The sequence below is a fragment of the Zonotrichia leucophrys genome, chromosome 1 (genome assembly GCF_028769735.1).
Source record: "Zonotrichia leucophrys gambelii isolate GWCS_2022_RI chromosome 1, RI_Zleu_2.0, whole genome shotgun sequence".
Lineage (NCBI taxonomy): Eukaryota > Metazoa > Chordata > Aves > Passeriformes > Passerellidae > Zonotrichia > Zonotrichia leucophrys.
The window spans coordinates 88236130-88252930 of NC_088169.1; the positions used below are offsets into that span (position 1 = coordinate 88236130).

General features: G+C 37.1%; 1 protein-coding gene across 2 annotated transcripts in view; it reads left to right on the top strand.

The window, feature by feature from the left end:
• Positions 1 to 15462, top strand: part of CRACR2A (calcium release activated channel regulator 2A) — a 52732-nt gene extending 37270 nt beyond the window's left edge. For both annotated transcript variants that reach the window (XM_064702413.1, XM_064702404.1), the window contains exons 12-18: positions 618 to 942; positions 4430 to 4562; positions 6500 to 6581; positions 7488 to 7602; positions 9365 to 9466; positions 14035 to 14111; positions 15039 to 15462. In XM_064702413.1, coding sequence (XP_064558483.1) covers positions 618 to 942; positions 4430 to 4562; positions 6500 to 6581; positions 7488 to 7602; positions 9365 to 9466; positions 14035 to 14111; positions 15039 to 15129 — 925 coding nt within the window. In that variant the 3' untranslated portion in view covers positions 15130 to 15462. The remainder of the gene's footprint in view (positions 1 to 617; positions 943 to 4429; positions 4563 to 6499; positions 6582 to 7487; positions 7603 to 9364; positions 9467 to 14034; positions 14112 to 15038) is intronic.
• The last annotated feature ends 1339 nt before the right edge of the window (positions 15463 to 16801 follow it).

Here is a 16801-nt window from a genome sequence, read left to right on the forward strand (position 1 = left end):
TTCTTAAGTGTCTGTCACTATAAGATTACTGTATTCATTAAGAAATTTGGAAATGAAAAGCCAAATTTTAAGTGTGCTGTCTGTAAAGGCAAGAGATTTCTCCACTGTGGATGGCGGTAGGCTGGGAGACACAAAAACTTGCCCACGAGCCTGTGTTATTGTGGTACAATTCTGAGTCTCCACTTGGACTTTTTTATCCATATTAAGCAAAACCATGTCCATCCTATCTACTAGAAATATCTACTGCACATAGAAATGATCTCTCTTGGGTGTTTCTTTTATTCCTCCAGAACAGGAGGGAAGGTGGGAAAGGAGAAAACCACAGTAGAGAAGTTTAATTTAGCTCTTCTATGAGATTAGAATTGATGTTAATCTAATATTTTTCATTCTGGTTCAGGTTTCTCCTGTAAGTTATTAGCTTTCCCCATGATGCTTATAATTATCAATATATATACACATGGTATAGGCTTGATTTTTCAGCAGACACTGGAATGACTCTCCTCTGCCTGCTGTGACTAATCAAAAACATGAGAGATTCAATTCAGTTATTCAGATTAAATTCAGAATAAAATACCAGGTCCATTATATTTTTGTGATATACTTCTTTCTCTGTCTAGCCATTCATTTGAAGAAGATGATATTTTCAGTAATTCAAGGAGAAGGAATTCTGCTGGACTGAATGGAGTTCTCTCTGAAGAGCTTGATGCTGGAGTCACTGGAGGAATGCCTAAAACATCACATCTCCAAAGAATAATATCAATTGAAGAGGATCACCTACCCCAGCTTCTTGACAGGCTGGTTGATAAGCAGCTGAGCAGATGGACTGGAGAAGATGAAGATGCTTTTGAGACAGAAATGAATAACAAATCCAGAGAGCAATCAATGGAACATTCATCATCATCTTCTAGAGAGCAGCCTGTAGGGAAGGAAACACTGTCAAATGTAAGAGGACAAAGGAGATATCACCTTGAGTAGAGTGTGAAGTTCTGGGTTCTGTGATGTAAGGAGAATGTGAAGGTCCTTGAATGCATCCAGAGGAATGCCACAGAGCTGGTGGGAGGGCTGGAAAGTGTGTCCTCTGAGGAGTGGGTGAGGGCTCTGGGTTTGTCCAGTTTGCAAAAACAGGCTTACTCTCTGCAGCTTCCTGAGGAGGGGAAGGGGAAAGGGAGGTGCTGATCCCTTCTCCCTGAAATCCAGCAGTAGGATGTGTGGGAATAGTTCAAAGCTGCCTCAGGGGAGGTGCAGGCTTGATATCAGAAAGCATTTCTTTGGTGAGAGGGTGGTCAGACACAGGAATAGGCTTCCTAGGGAGGTGGTCCGTGCCACAAGTCTATCAGTGTTTAAGATACTTTTTGATAATGCCCTTCATAACATGCTTTAACTTTTGGTCAGCCCTGAAGTGGTCAGGGAGTTGGACTGGTAGGTCCCATCCAACTGGAACTCTTCTATTCTATTCTGAAGGACCTTGGATGCCATGAAGTGGTGTCATATGTTAATGTGTTATATCTAGAATCTAAAATTATTTGGTTTTCTGTCTTTAAGTTGAAACATGACAGATTAAGCCATTGCATGAAGTGGGGGGTGAAAACGTATTGCAGGCAAGTGCTGAAGGTGCAAAGAAGGGAAACTCAACCTAAAGGACTGGTAACTGCAGACAATGTATGCATAGATTTACATTTGAAGGACTGTTTAGGGAAAGTGAAGTTAAGCCTTGTAACAGAGGATACAAGAAGATCCTGTGGAAGGCAGAAATTTTCTTAAAAAATAAGCGTTTTTTAAATAAATTGGTTGTTTGGCTTTTTTTTTTTTGCCTCAAGGTGATATTTCTCATATTCTGATACTTTTGAGTCAGCTTTGGAAGCTGTTACATTATCTGAGAAATAATGAGTGGATTATCATGACTTTTTAATTATCATTGAAAATACTTTTATTTAGCAAATGGAAATCCTACATTTTTTCAGCTCTAGCTTGTAAATGTGTGTTAGCAATGAATTCACCATTCAGTAATAATCCTTAAAACAGTATGCTGGAAGGTACATTTCTGTGGAGTATAAAGTTCCTTTTTGCATTGCTATTTCTTCAGAGCTAGCTGTGCTTGTTTTCCAATTTTAGAATCATTGTTAAGGATTACTCATTTTTAGATTCTTGAAGCACATATTAAAAAGATTAAAGTATAGGAAAAATTGGTTTGCTTGGTCATAATTATATGGTTCTTTTAGAAGAAGCACGCATATCTTAAAAATTATGATAGAATTATGTCATGGTTACATAATAATTTCTAAGTGGTACCTTTTAATAAATCATTGAGGGTACAGAAAAGAACTTCATAGTTTGAAATTGTTTAATTCAGTGCATGCTTTTTGCTTGCTGTATGACTTATTTTGTGTCACATTTTCAAAGCATGGCATCACTGGACATTAGGATGACAAAAGCCAGGTAGGTCATCCTATCCAGCTAGGACAAGCCTGTAGGAATATATTCAATACCTGAAGGAACCCTAATGGAAATTAAAGCAGGATTTTCTGTTCACAACTTCTGCATGAGATTCACTTTCAATATGGAATATGAACCATTATGTTTATACGTATAATCTCCCACATTTGTGTTAAATTGTACAAAAGCTGTGTTACTTTACCTGGCTACTTTTTTTATAAAGACTACTCAAAAGACACTTCTAGGGAAGACTTTTTCAGGCTGCATTGTAAACTAAAATAAATTATCATCCTACTGCTATTCCATTTTCCCATCAGCACTTTGTTGAAGCAGACTGTGGAGTAGCTTGTCCCCTAGCATAGTGTTCAGATGCAGATTTATAATCAAGTTTAATTATTGAGGTTATGTTCATGACTGGACTTGATACATCTCAGTGAAAAATTACTTCTTGTGTTCTTGTGTTGGGAATTGAGTTGAAGGCCTCTGGGGTCTTTGAGTCTTAGTGCTACTGGAGTATGAATGACCACCAAGGACAAAGTATTTCAGGTCGTGTAGTCCCTATATTTAGCTATGGTTCTCAGAAGCACTGTGATAATACTGCCAAGCTGGTGATTGTATGTTAGCTTGTTTTATTTCCCAGAGCACACAGACTAATAAGCTGGGAATAGTTTTCATCAGGACTGAGAACGTGCTTGTATAAATGTGTGCTACTAGTAGCCTATAGTTGCCATGGGGTTTAGAATTTTAAAAGAAAAGGAAAATAAGAAACCCTTCTATAATTGTGGTGGGCTGTAAGCCCAGCTCATGAAAGAAACATGTATTTTTGGTCCCCAAAATTTACAACGTGAATTATATTTTTTTCACATGAAGGGAGACAGCCGATCAAGCCTTTGTTGTTTGGGTTTTTTTTTCCCCATCAAGAGCAGCTCTCTCTTTCTTCTTCTTTCTCTAAGACTTCTGTATATTTGTAGAAAACACTTCCAAGTGTAGACTTCAATGTCTCATTCAAAGGGCTGTTGGGCAGTGAATTCAGTTTTGATGTCTTCATGAAGACATGGATTCTGCACTTCAAATGACTGGCAGAGGACCTTCCCCTCCTTCCCCTCCTTCCCCTCCTCACAACCTGTCCCTTAACAAACTAATGTCAGGACCATCCATGGTCTTTCTCTCCTTTTGCAGCATTGAAAGCAAGCTTTCTATCTCCCTCTTCCTTCAACTTTACACAAAATAGAAGAGACCAGCAAGAGACCCTGCATACCAGCTGGTGCTACAAGTGCTATCCAAAGCAACTTCTGATTTACATACAAAAGAATGATGACCTACTTGATAGAGGATATAAATATTCTCTCCAGCATCCACTTAGCTTAGCCTGCAGTAAACAGAACCTGGATAAGCAGAACAAATTGTTGTTCCTTCTGCTTAAAAAGCGAAATGACAGAAACACAGCTGAATGTTTACAGCCTGATTAACTGGTCTAATTCTCTGTCTTTCCTCAATGCTTCTGCCTGTAATGTTAAACAGATGTAGAAATGCAGTAATTGGATGGAAGTTCTTGGCTCTATGGTAGTAGCAGAGAGAAGAATCTGGTAGCATAAGCAAAAAAATTATGACTTTGTTTCTGGTATCTAGATGAAGATGTGCTGCTTCCTCTGTGTCACTGATATAGAATGAAGCTACTGAGCAGAGCTGTGTGAAGCTTTATAAATTTTGATTTGTGCCCATGAACATAAACTGGTTTATTTTGTCAGTTTCAAGTAAAGGTTCATATTCAGTACACTTCCAGAGCTCAGTGCAAATCACTGCACTTTGGATGATCTGGAATGATGCATGACAAACACCTGAAATGCTGAGTTATTTTAAGAAACAGAATATTGCTTCATAAGTAATGAAGACTATGATAGGATAAAATCTATTATTTTCCCCATATCAGCCTTTAACTGGAGAGGCAACAGGATTTATAAAACAGTTGAAGGCTAATTTTTGCTCTTACTTGAAGGAGGAGAGAATAAACTCTGTTCCAGAGCGCTTATTCAAGATCGTTTTTGTGGGCAATTCGAGTGTTGGAAAGACTTCATTCTTAAGAAGATTTTGTGAAGATCGTTTTTTCCCAGGCACAGCTGCTACTGTAGGTAAGTTTAACAATACAACTATTGTTATTTTTGTTCCAACAGTACTTAAGAGTTTCTACTGAGATCAGGCCTTGTATAATAAAACAGAAACATACAGATGTTGTAAAAGTAGGACATGCAAAGTAAGTTCTCCTAAACTGGAAAGCTCATAATTGATGGAGAAATTTCAGAATAGATTCTGTACTGAAATCCTGGCCAGCAGTGAGATAAATCAGAAAAAATCTACTGATTTCTGTGAAGCTAGAATTTCCTTGTAGATCTCACAGTTCTGAAGCAGATATCCTGTCCTCTGGACTGCATTGTACTAACAGTCCCACCTTCATACCTCATTGTTATCCCTCTAAGTAATCTGATTTTGTTTTATAGAGAAAGTAGAATATCTGAATCACCTATCATTTAACATTATACTAATAACCAAAAAAATATGTCAGACCAGTGTTTCAAACGCCAACGTTTTCAAAGCCTACCTTCTTACCTTGCCTAAAATTGTAGAACAAGCTTTCCAAAGTCAAACTCAAACTCAAGGTGCAAGAACTCAAGTATAGGTTATTGCAATGCAGCTGGGTTAAATGACCAGATTCCTTATGCTTAGCCTGTATTGAGACCTTACTTATTCTGCAGCATATGTGAAATAAGACTTACCTACTTCAAGGTGAGCTTAGTAATGTCCTAGTTTTTCACTGACTGTATCTTCATTAACTGGAATGGGGGCTTGGACACCTATCTGCCATTGTCTGTTCATGTATCCTGTTGATCTAAAAGCTGTGTCCTGTCCATGTTGTCCTGTAATTGGCTGATGCACTTCTCTACACTCTGAGGTCTTACACAGTGTGTGCAATTTTCCAGAGGAAAAACACAAGAATGAGTCTGAACTCTTTCCTCTTTTGGCTGGTCATCCAGGGTTCTTACAAAGAAAATGGCAGAAAGACATTTATTGTTCACATCAAGGAGTTTCACAGGTGTGGGCTATGGCTGGCAAGGTACAGACAGTGGAAAAGTCAAATGAACAATATGGAGAGGAGTGTTTTCAATGAATTTCTACAGAATATTCAAATTTCTTCCCTTGAAATACAAGCAATAGATATATTCTCCATACCAGTTTTTCAATTGCCTCCTGAAGGAATCTAAGCAGGCATTGATGCTTCTCCATTGATGCCACTGGTAAAAATCCCATTTTTGTGGAAAATGGCCCCAAATATACTGTTGCTGAACTACTGAGATCCCTTCTAACCTGAATTATTCAATGATTGTGCGATTTTATGATACAGTTCAATTTGATACCAAAAATATGTAGGTTGTCATTAGGAGGAGGTAGTGACTGATTAGCATTTTAAACTCTAATTATTGTTATAAATATCCAGAAAATACTTACATCTTCAGAGGTTAGAGGAATTGGGAGAGGCTTAATTTAAAAGTTTAAATAAATGAATTTTTATGTCCACTAACCTAAGGGAAGTGAGCTTATCTTCTACATTATAAATAGGAGATGATGTTCTCCACATGTTCAGTCCACCTATCTTCAACATTTATCTCAGGTTCCACTGTTCCCTGTGCCATGCCTTGTGTTTTTGGAAGGCTCCCATGTGGTTAGCTCAGACTAAACTATCACATTTCACACAACTGATGTCATACAAGTCAATTCCAGGCAAAATGGCTTAGACTGCTGTGGACTGTCAGATGGACCACTGGCTCGTGTTCTGTGATTTGGAAAGTGACTTGCATATTTTACAAAACTGAACTACTCTGCTACCATTCGGTATTGCTGGAGAATTTCAAGCAAATAAAAGCTCGTCCTCTGACGGCTGGAGACTCTGGACATAATTTTTAATGCAGTGCCTATCTTTTTACTTTCCTGGAATTGTTGCTATTTGATGAATCCAGTTTTCATTGATGAAACAGCTTGTAAAGAGACAGCTCACCTTGCCTTTCTGTTGCAGGTGTGGATTACAACGTGAGAACTGTCACAGTAGATCACAGCCAGGTAGCGCTGCAGCTCTGGGACACAGCTGGCCAGGAACGGTGAGGAAGGGTCTCTTATGGCACAACCCTGGGAGTGTAGCTGCTCCCTCACTCCCCCATCTGCTGGGATGGAGGAGGGAATTGGAGGGTTGGAAGTGACAAAACTCCTTGTTTGAAACAAAGACGGTATGATGAAATTTAACTCCATGCCAGTCAAAATCCTGCACACATTTTAAGGTCTCACTTCCCTGAATTATCTGTTTGAAGATCATTAAGTGTGAACCTAATCCTGCTTCTTGGGAGAGGAACAAATATAGGAGCATTCCTAATGGAGCCAGTGCATTCACAGTTTAGCTCATTCCCTTGCAGCACTAATTAAGCTCTGAAAAGTTTAGTGCCACACTGTTTCTTTAGGAGGAAGACTGATTTTAAAATGCACTTAGAATGATTTCTATATGAAGAAATACCTTAATGGAGAAAAAAGATGAGTTTTTTTTTTTTTTTTTTACTAAAGCAATACCATTGCAGTAGAACTCCAGGTTTTTATAAGATTTCAGTGGTCATTTCCTTCCCCATCTCCTCACCTATTGTGTAGCTTTCTATTACTATTACTAAAAGCAAGGATGATAATGACAATCTACGTTTTCTATATGAGGCTTTGGAAAAAGGTCTCCAAAAACCTAGCTAGCTTTAGAAGAGCACTTAGTGAGGGGGAAATTTCTGCTCCAAGCTTAAAACAAAGAGGAGAGAGAAGGTGAAATATTAAGCTAATTATCCTGCCTAACCCAGAATCAGTTAAAGAAGGCACGGGGAGCTTTTCCAAACACTTTCTTTTGAAAATTCCTTTTATCTTATTTTTTTTCCCAAATTATTTATTTCTCTTTGTATGGAGGAATTCCTATAAATTTTAACTTGTCAGATTGTTGCTTCTGTTGAAGAGAGCTGTAACCAGATTCTTACTTGCAGGTACCGAAGCATTACCAAGCAGTTTTTCAGAAAAGCTGATGGTGTCATTGTGATGTATGACATAACAGCAAAAGACACATTCACAGCTGTCAAGCAGTGGCTGATAAGCATTGAGGTAACTTGACATAACTTGAAATCCAAACCTTGGTGTCAATCTCTACCTTCTGAACAAGGGCTGTTAGCAGGGTGAAACCGAGAGAACCATGTTTCTTGTGTTGTCGCAATTACATTTTTGTTTGTGAGTTTGGTCTGCACTGTTGCCAGTGAAGTTGTTTTTTGTTTCTATCTCTATGAAAAAAAAATAAATTATAGTTCCAGGGTTTTAAGGACTTTGAATGAGGGGGTGGTAAAATCCCAGCATGGAGTCCTCTTATTTCTCATGAAGAGAACTTGGTTGATGACCTCCACTGGATCACTGCTAGCACTGAGAGGTGTTTTGGATCAGTGATGGTGATCTGGTGATCACTGATGATCACTAGCATTTGATAACCAAGTGTGTAGCTTGTGGAAAATAGAGTATATTAGGAACATAAGCCATAAACATAGAACTATGTAATCCACAGTAGTGCTGTGAAACTGTACTTGTGAAAGACAGTTCAGTTTCCTGGGGATCATCCTTTCAACCACTTGAAAAGGAAATCGTAGTCTATATCACTGAATGACATCAATTAATTAAAAATTAAAACAAATTAAGAGCATAAGCAACAGAATTTGCTTGTGGCCAGAACAAAGAGTAAAAATAAAATTGAGGCAGCTGCCACAAAGGGCTGACTTGTAGCAAGAACAAAGTGTGGCTGCCTGTTTGCACACTGAAAAAAGTAAGTGACAAATCAATATGCAAAGATCATTTAGTGTGATTTTATTGGGCATGTGCTCTAGTATAACACACTATTATTATAATATTATATAATAATAATAATAATAATAATAATAATAATAATAATAATTATTATTATTATTATTATTATTATTATTATTATTATTATTATTATTATTATTATTATTTACTATTGTATTTCCAGAATAGCCAAGAGGTGTCTTTGGGAGTTCAGATTAGGACTCAGTCATTTAAATGCCTCCAAACAGTCATAGTTTTTCCAGATATGAGTAGCCTTACTGAAGTACTATTAGCATGCATTTGGGAAGAACAGGCCCTTGCTAATTATATGATCTTAATGAATAAGTGGCATGTTTTAATTCAGTATGGTAAAAGCTAGAGGAGCATTGCTGAATTTGATTCAGAAAAATGGAATATTGTGGTCAAAACTTTTTTCCAAGCTCTAATAGTTCACTCTTCTTTACTAACTAATTTTTGTTTGCTACAAACTATTGCTAAGTTGGACATACTGCCAAGTCCCTTTACTGCTGTAGCATTCAGTCCACCTAATAAAAGCACTTACTGATATAATTATAACCCTTTCAGAATGTATTTTGATTTCTGTCTATTCTATGTATTTTGGGGGCCTATTCTGTGTATTTCTTCACTATTTCATGTAATTCATTTGGCATAATAACACCCAGGCGTTGCCATTATTTTTCCTGACCATGTAATTAGAAAAGCAGTGGCTGTAAACACATAATATCTGAGCCTGTGTAGCACAGTGGTTTCCTCTCTCCCATTTTAATATAAAGTCTAATAAGCTTCTGTGCTGTTATTAGAAAAAATCCCAAGTCAGTGTAACACTTAGCATTATGTCTTTTTCATGTCTTTTATCCAACTTCAATTCTTGACATGTTTGTCAGCAAAGTGGCACATACCTGGTTTGTGTGAAGTTTTAAATGTCTTGTTTGAGTGTGACATTTGTTAGCTGTTATCTTCTTAATCTGTGATCTTTTGAATTCAGCACTTCGGTTGATATTTGCTGTTTATCCTGCAGGAGGCAACTGGGGAGAATGTGCCTGTTCTTTTGTTGGGTAACAAAACCGATAATGAAAAGGAGCGTGAGGTCCCGATGGGAATGGGAGACCATCTTGCAAAGGTACTGTGCTTTGAGAGCTCCTTACAAGGCTTGAAGGTGAAGGTTTTAAAATGGAGTCTCAATGTGTCTAAATTCACAGAAATACAGATTAATCTTAGCCAGATAGGTATCTTTAAGGATTAGGAACCCCATCACACTCTTCAATTCAGCTTTCAGTGATGTAAGTGCTTATAATTATAAGAACTTACAACACTGCCTAGATAAAGAGAACACCCTGAAACCAAAGCAATCAAATAAAAAACCCTAAACCAAACCAAAAAGTGAGTGGAGAAGAAAAATATTTAAGAATTCAATCTCATTGTATCTTGTTTCTCTTTGTTCTCTCTTTTTCTCTATTTTTTCCCTTGCTGCTTCTTTTTTTCCTCCCTTTTCCCTGTGAAAGGATTCTTAACATAAAGATAATTTGGGGACCTTTTCTCCCTCCTACCTCCTGTAAAACCAAAGAAGACCATCTGTTACTCCTGTGGTAGGAGTAGAAAACATGTTTACTTTTAGTAACTTTCCATCAAGGAGATAAAATAAGTAGAGTTAACAGTCTGCATCTACCAGAGCACTGGTGATCCATGGGCATAATTTAAGCAATCAAGGGATTGCAAATACCAGATACTTGTTTATATTCTTGTGTACCATGCCCATCAATTTTTCCTTTGAATCTCTTTATGCAGTGCTTGTAGTTTGAACATGAATGCCTGCAGAATATTCATTTATTTAGAAGTAAGTAATCGAAATATTGCTGAAATATTCACCAGATTGGTAGGAATATATCTAAATTAAACAGTGTGCTGGATTTCACATATTTACCTCTTTTGCCTTTGATGATAGATTTACTGCCAGTAATAAAAAGGGTATTTTCAAAATTTGAAGTGCAACTGAACTGTTCTTCCAGGAAAGGTTGCTGCTAGGCACTTCTCTGTAAGGGAAAGAATTGGGGCCAGATCTCTTTTTATCTTATTTTGATAATTCACATAGGCTTTTGAAATTACACCTCCCTATTCAGGTTTGTGTCCATTATTTTGTTTTTGTCTGAGAGGATTATCAGCCTTGAACTTATCCCCCAAAAGATCTCCCTTTAGGAAGTCAACTTTATTTTCTTGTGTGCGTGGAAATGCAGATAACTTTGAGACCCTGGAAGCTAGGAGGGAGTCCAGGGTGAATACTTCTGTGAAAAAAACAAGTGACACATAAATGCTAAATGGACAGAGAGTAGGTGTCTTGCATGTCATCTTGCTCTAAAAAAACTGTACTAGTAAAACAAAGATGAATCACTCTAGTATATAGAGCTCACAGCCCACCAGGCTATTAATTCTAACATGTCATGCAAGAAAATAAAATGTTTTGCATAAGTAAAACAAAAAGTTGTCAAATAAGATGGTTATAATCAAATGAATGGATCTGAATGACTCACTTGAATGTTTGAATGTGCTGCCTGAGGTAGATAAGAGAAGGAGTGATTAATGGCAATGGATTAGTTGAAAAGTAGCATAGATATAATTAAATTATAATAATTTGCTTGCTGAGCTAATAATAACCATGAATTTTAATGAAATATTAGTTCTTGCTAAATGGCCATGTAATTCCTGTGAAACCACATACCACTGTCTCTGTTAGTGTATGCAGCTGAGTTACTTGTTTTGTGAATAATCCCAAGAATTACTCACAAATGATCCCAAGTACACAGGGCTAGGTGCTGAGCTGATACTAATTTGTATAGCCATATTTGGTGAAAACAAGCTCTTGTTGTGCAAAGAGTCAGTTTAGCCTGTTGATCCTGAAGTCCAACAGTTTTAAGGAGTGTTTCAATGTCTCACAGGATGGGGTTGGTTTTACCCAGTTTTTTCTATAGTTTTTTCATGTACTTTCAGGGGCCGTTTCAGCTCAGCTAAATTAACCCTTCCTTTGCTTCAGTCCCACATCTTACAAGCACTGTACTGTACAACAGCTTTGGTCAGAAACCCAAGGGCTGCCATTATAATGCCCTTGTCACATAACTTCTCTGCAGGGTGGGCAGCACAATTAATTTTTAAAAGGAATAATGGCAGCCTGAAGGGAGTTATCATTTGAGAAGACTTGTAGTTCCAGTGTGTTTGTAATACCCCATGAAAAGGAAGAATGGAATGAACACAGGGATTCTGGAAGTCCATTTGACTTGTTTTAGCAGAGGATCCAGAAGGAAGACTCTGTATAACAAATTACTCTGTAGCTTAGCTTGATCCAGTGATCAAGAATTCATATGAGCACAAGAGAGAGTATTCAGATCATATTGTGAGTGTCCAGGAAAGCCAATGTTCTTTGTGAGTACAGAAGTGTAAGCACTGCCAATTATTTAAATAAAATGCCTTATGATAAAGGTGCTGCTCAGGCGTGCTTATATCTGCATCTTGTATACCTGTACTTACTTCCTGAGTGATCTTAAATGGTCAATAAATCCTTCTCTATCACTGTTCCCCAACTATAAAAGAAGATAATAATGCCGTGTCTGCCTTGGCTTTGCAGACTATATGTGCTTCATGGAATGAGGACTATTTCTGTGTATTCATACAGTGCCTGCTTTGTCAACCTGTCAGTTCCATTCTTACACAAATACTGCTAATGAGGCAGCTATTCTCAGAATGATGGTACTTTACAGGACAGAAAATTACCCAGCTCCCTCTGGTAATACTTCATTTTCCTCCCTATTCTTTAGATGTCTGGTGATTTGTAGGTAAATTTTTAAAATGAAGTAATTGTCAGTGGTCTCCAAGGTTCAGTAGCTGATTCCTGGATGGACATGGATGGCATTTCCTAGCTTAATAATTATATGTGTCCTTCCTGCTCCTAGTTTGTGCTCCCTGTGTATTCTATCCATTAGTTTCCTCTCTGAATCAGGGAAATGGCATGTAGTATTTCTAGACTATCTCCCCTTTAGAGAAGAACCTTTTTGCTAGACTGAGAGAATTAAGCACTCATTATCAATTGAGTTTAAATTGTTATCCTTCTGTCCAAGCAATTTGCTGAAAAATCCATTCAGATTCATGCCAGCATAAATTAAATTACCACTGAGAGTTCTCCTCTGGTGACACTCTGTTGTATGTGGGGAAGATGTTGGAGTAGTATCACGTTAGACTGACATGAAATACCTATAAGCTGACCACAGTAGGTTTTCTATTAGAATTCTGATCAGCTAAGCAGAAAAAGAGAGTGTAATTTTTATTTCAAGCTTCTGTTTGCATAGCTAGTAAGAAATTTGACCTGGCCAAATTTTTTCTTAAAACTTTTCAAATAAAAGCAAGAGAATAATAGGGTTGCATTTTTGCAAATGTTATATGTGTTTAAAAATTGATAAAATGTCTATTCAACACTAACACTGCCTGATTTATTCCTTCTCTGCTTTTCTGTGCTTATCTGGTCATCAAGAAATTATTGCATGTTGTTCAATCTGGTTTTTCATTGGAACAAACAATATAACCATTGACAACATATACAAAACTGACATTGGATGTCATGGAAGAACTTTTTTTAGAGCTGCCAAAATAAACTGTATTTATGGAATTCTTTTCCCCATTTTTGTCTCTGAAAATCCACAAAGATGACAGAAATTTCCAAAAGTTGTGCATTTCTGGAAGCACGGTATATAGGAAAAAAAAATCAAACCAAAACAGAAATACCTCATCATCTTAATGGAAAGTTTTGAAAACTGAATTATAAGTGTCTTCTGAAGAGTGACTAAATAAGTATAAGTGCAGTAACCAGAGTTAATAACAAACAAATGGAACTCTGCAGATGTGATTGTCATTTTCTAAGGTACTGACTTACTTGCTTGAATTTTAAGCTACTGCTATAAGTAGCAATAAGACACGGAGATAAGTGGAAAGTGAATAGCAATTTGAAATCTGGATGGGTAAAAGGACAGGTAATAATACTACAGAGGCAATGTAGTTGACCTTCATTGTAGCAGGTTGTGAAAGTAGACAGATATCTATTTTGGAGCATAATCTGTCATTCCCTTTCAAACTTCTCTGCCATCAGAACTGCCAGGCCAGGCTCTTGCGCAGATGATCTCTTGCCTTTGCATTTATAAGACTTCAGCTGAAGGGCTGAGAATCTCTCCCAAGACTTGATTACTTATCTGCTGTTCCTAATTACAAAGCTCCCAGGGGAGTACAAAACTGAAAGATGCAGGCTGACTGAAAAGGAAGTGCAGAAAAATTTCACAAGTACAAAAAGATGAAAGAAGATTTACTGGAGTTCTTTTCACCTGTTTTGTCCAGCACTTAGTGATGTGGGAATTGCTTGATCAAGGGAAGTTCACAAGGCTTAGTGCCTTACAAGACCTGTTTTCATTTGAGCTCTTATATCAAAAGCTATTCTACAGAACAAATATCTGCTAAGAGAAGCATATAGTTGTTGTTTGTGAGGCACACTTGGACTTCTTTTGTTACTCTTTACTGTTAGCTCTAGAATTAAAGTCCTAAGTTCATCTATTTCTCCTTCTTTATTTTCATATTTCAGTATACCTGTGCTGCTCTTTTTACAGCTGGAGTGAGACATTGTGCAAAAGTAATTGAAACGGTCTTTCTCTTTGACTGTAGGATTACAATTTAATTTTCTATGAATGCAGTGCATATTCTGGGTACAATGTGGAAAAGTCCGTGCTTCACTTAGCTAGGTAAGAAGAAAACACCAACAATGAGTTTTTTATATGTCTGACTGCCTGTAACTGATGGCATTATGAATTCTCTTTGTTTAACTAGTTTTACGTTATATTATATTTATATTAGTTTTATATAGGAACTCAGAGTGTGAAATATTCATTGCTTTTAAACTGTTCTGTAGCCTGACCCTATTGCTCTGGCTGAGAGTTGCTCAGGTTCATAAAGAGTTATGCTGGTGAAACTCTGCATAGATCCAGAAACACCTGGATTGTAGCTAGGAGAGCTGAGGGCCTTGGCTGTTGTGATAATTCCTGCAAGAATTTCCTGAAGGTTTGCAGAAATATGCTTGAAAATGGATGCTGCTGACTCCTTGCAGCAGGACATTGGATATGCTTCCTTCTTCCCTCTGCTCATTACAGCTCAAATTCTGCTGTCTGCCTGGGGGCTGGGAGACAGGAAGAGGTGGATTTTTGAAGTTATATAAAGGCTAGAGGTAAAGATACAGGAAAATATGGCACCTCTGAACTACTTACAGAGGTGAAGACACTGGTAATGAGTTGGCAAATCTCTAATATTGTTGCTGAAATCAGTGAAATTTTGTGAAAGTGTCAGTAATTGATAAATGTCTAGGCAGCCAGATTTGTTTTAGTTTTGTTCCAGCCTTAAAAGTAAGACATGAAAGTCACTGTTTTGAGTCTGTGCAATATGCAATAAATGTTAACAATCAGCACTAACTAATTTTCTCTAACTAAATGAAGAAAGACGGTTGTGTGATGAGGCCACCCTAAATGTACTTTTTTGCTTGTTTGTTACTTTACAAAATTTTGTCATCTTCTGTTAAATCTCTGGACAATTTTATACTCTTGGGAAAATGGTTTTTGTTCAGTCTCCTGTGGGTTTTATAGACTTTTTTTCTCACAAGTATTCTTTCTTTGCTCCAGGATTTTAAAAGAACATGAAGATAAAGTGAAAGAGAAAACCATCGAACTTCAATCTGATACAAATAAAAAGTCATGCTGTATGAGGCAATAAAATGCTGAGGCATGTTTAGACAAGTCATACATTTTTAAAACACTACCTGGCACTAACAAATTTGCTTTTATCTTCCAAATATTTCTTCTGCTGTGTTCTGACTGTAGGTGTAAGTGAAAGTTAAAATCTATATATGATCTGATCTTGCTTTTGTAAATATTGTCTTTGGTTAATTGACAGTGTATTTGGGGCAGTAATAATCCTTTATTCTGTTTGATGCCTAACACCACTGAATCCTGCTTTGTCATCAGGCTTCTAGAAGCTGCCACATTATTAATAAGAAGAAATAATTTTATGGGAAGAAAACTATTTTGAATATGAAGTAAATTCCTACTTGTGTGAATAACCCATCCTCTCAATACTGCTTATTTAATTTCTGTTCAGATCCTTAGATCCTGATTTTCTGCTAAGCTCTCTTTGCAATTTTTTAAAAGTTGCCATAGGTGTAGTTGTTTGTAGTTCAAAACATGTTAAGGCTGACTGAACAGCTCTTTGTCTCCAAAAGTCTGTCACAGGAGGTGCCATAGAAAATTTTGGAGGTAGAATTTTCAGAAACAGCAGATCTTATTTTGAGGAAGATTTTGAAAAACGTACCAGCATTTAATGAGTGGAAAATCTCACCAAAATTCAGTCAGATATTGCTCTTTCAGCTATGCTAAGAAAAAATACCTCCTCATGTAGCTAAACACGACTGCTTTTTAAAAAGCAGCTGCTGCACAACATTCCTCTAGGGCCTGATAGCACTGAGACACAGTTTACCCATGGGGATGCATTTTAGAAAATCATGGCCCACCCTGGATCATAAGAAACACAGATGTCAATTATCTTTGGAAGCTTTTGTGGAATATAAATGGAAATAAGAAGCTTGAGAGTGCATCACCCAGCCACCAAATGATCAACAATTATTCCTGGTGGGATATGTCTTCACTGCATCCAGCTATTGGGGTAAGCATTTAAGAATAAGTATTCACAATGGTGAGCTTGTTGGGAAAATGGAACCCATGGCATAATTTATTTCATTAAAATTGCACACAAGATGGTAGATTTCATTATATAAAACTGTTACAGACATTATGTTTTAATCAATTTTCTAAATGTTTTTATTTTTAATTTAACTAATTTTTAATTAGTTAAATTAGTATTTTTGATTTAACTAATGGATCAATTTGAAACTAAAGATGAATAATAAGCATTAGCTCATTAAGTAACTCTATTTTGGATAAAAACTTTGTCAGTAATTAATTGTGCTCTTGGGATTTCAGTCTGATCAAAGGTGTTCATCTGTTTCCAAGAATTGCAGAACAGGGGTTTACAGACTTTCCCCTACAGCAATTTCTGTATCCATACCAGCACTCAAATGCCTTTTCCTATGAGTTGGGGTCCGAATGTGACTCCTTCCCTATCAGGTAGAATAACCAGGGGTTTACTTCTATCAGGAATGATGGATAAACCAAGCATCTGTGGATAAGCTGATTATTAAGAGTTTTTCCCTTGTTGATTCCTGAGAATCTGTTCATCCAAATGGCAAAAACTCCCCTTGCCTTTAGTGAGGTGCCTAAGAAGCTCTAAAACACTAAAGGAGCAAAATGAGTATCCATTACTGAAAATCAATAGGCTTTCTGTTCACTTCCCAGGGCTGCTTCTTGAAGTCCATTACTGGTTGTGGAGAGTT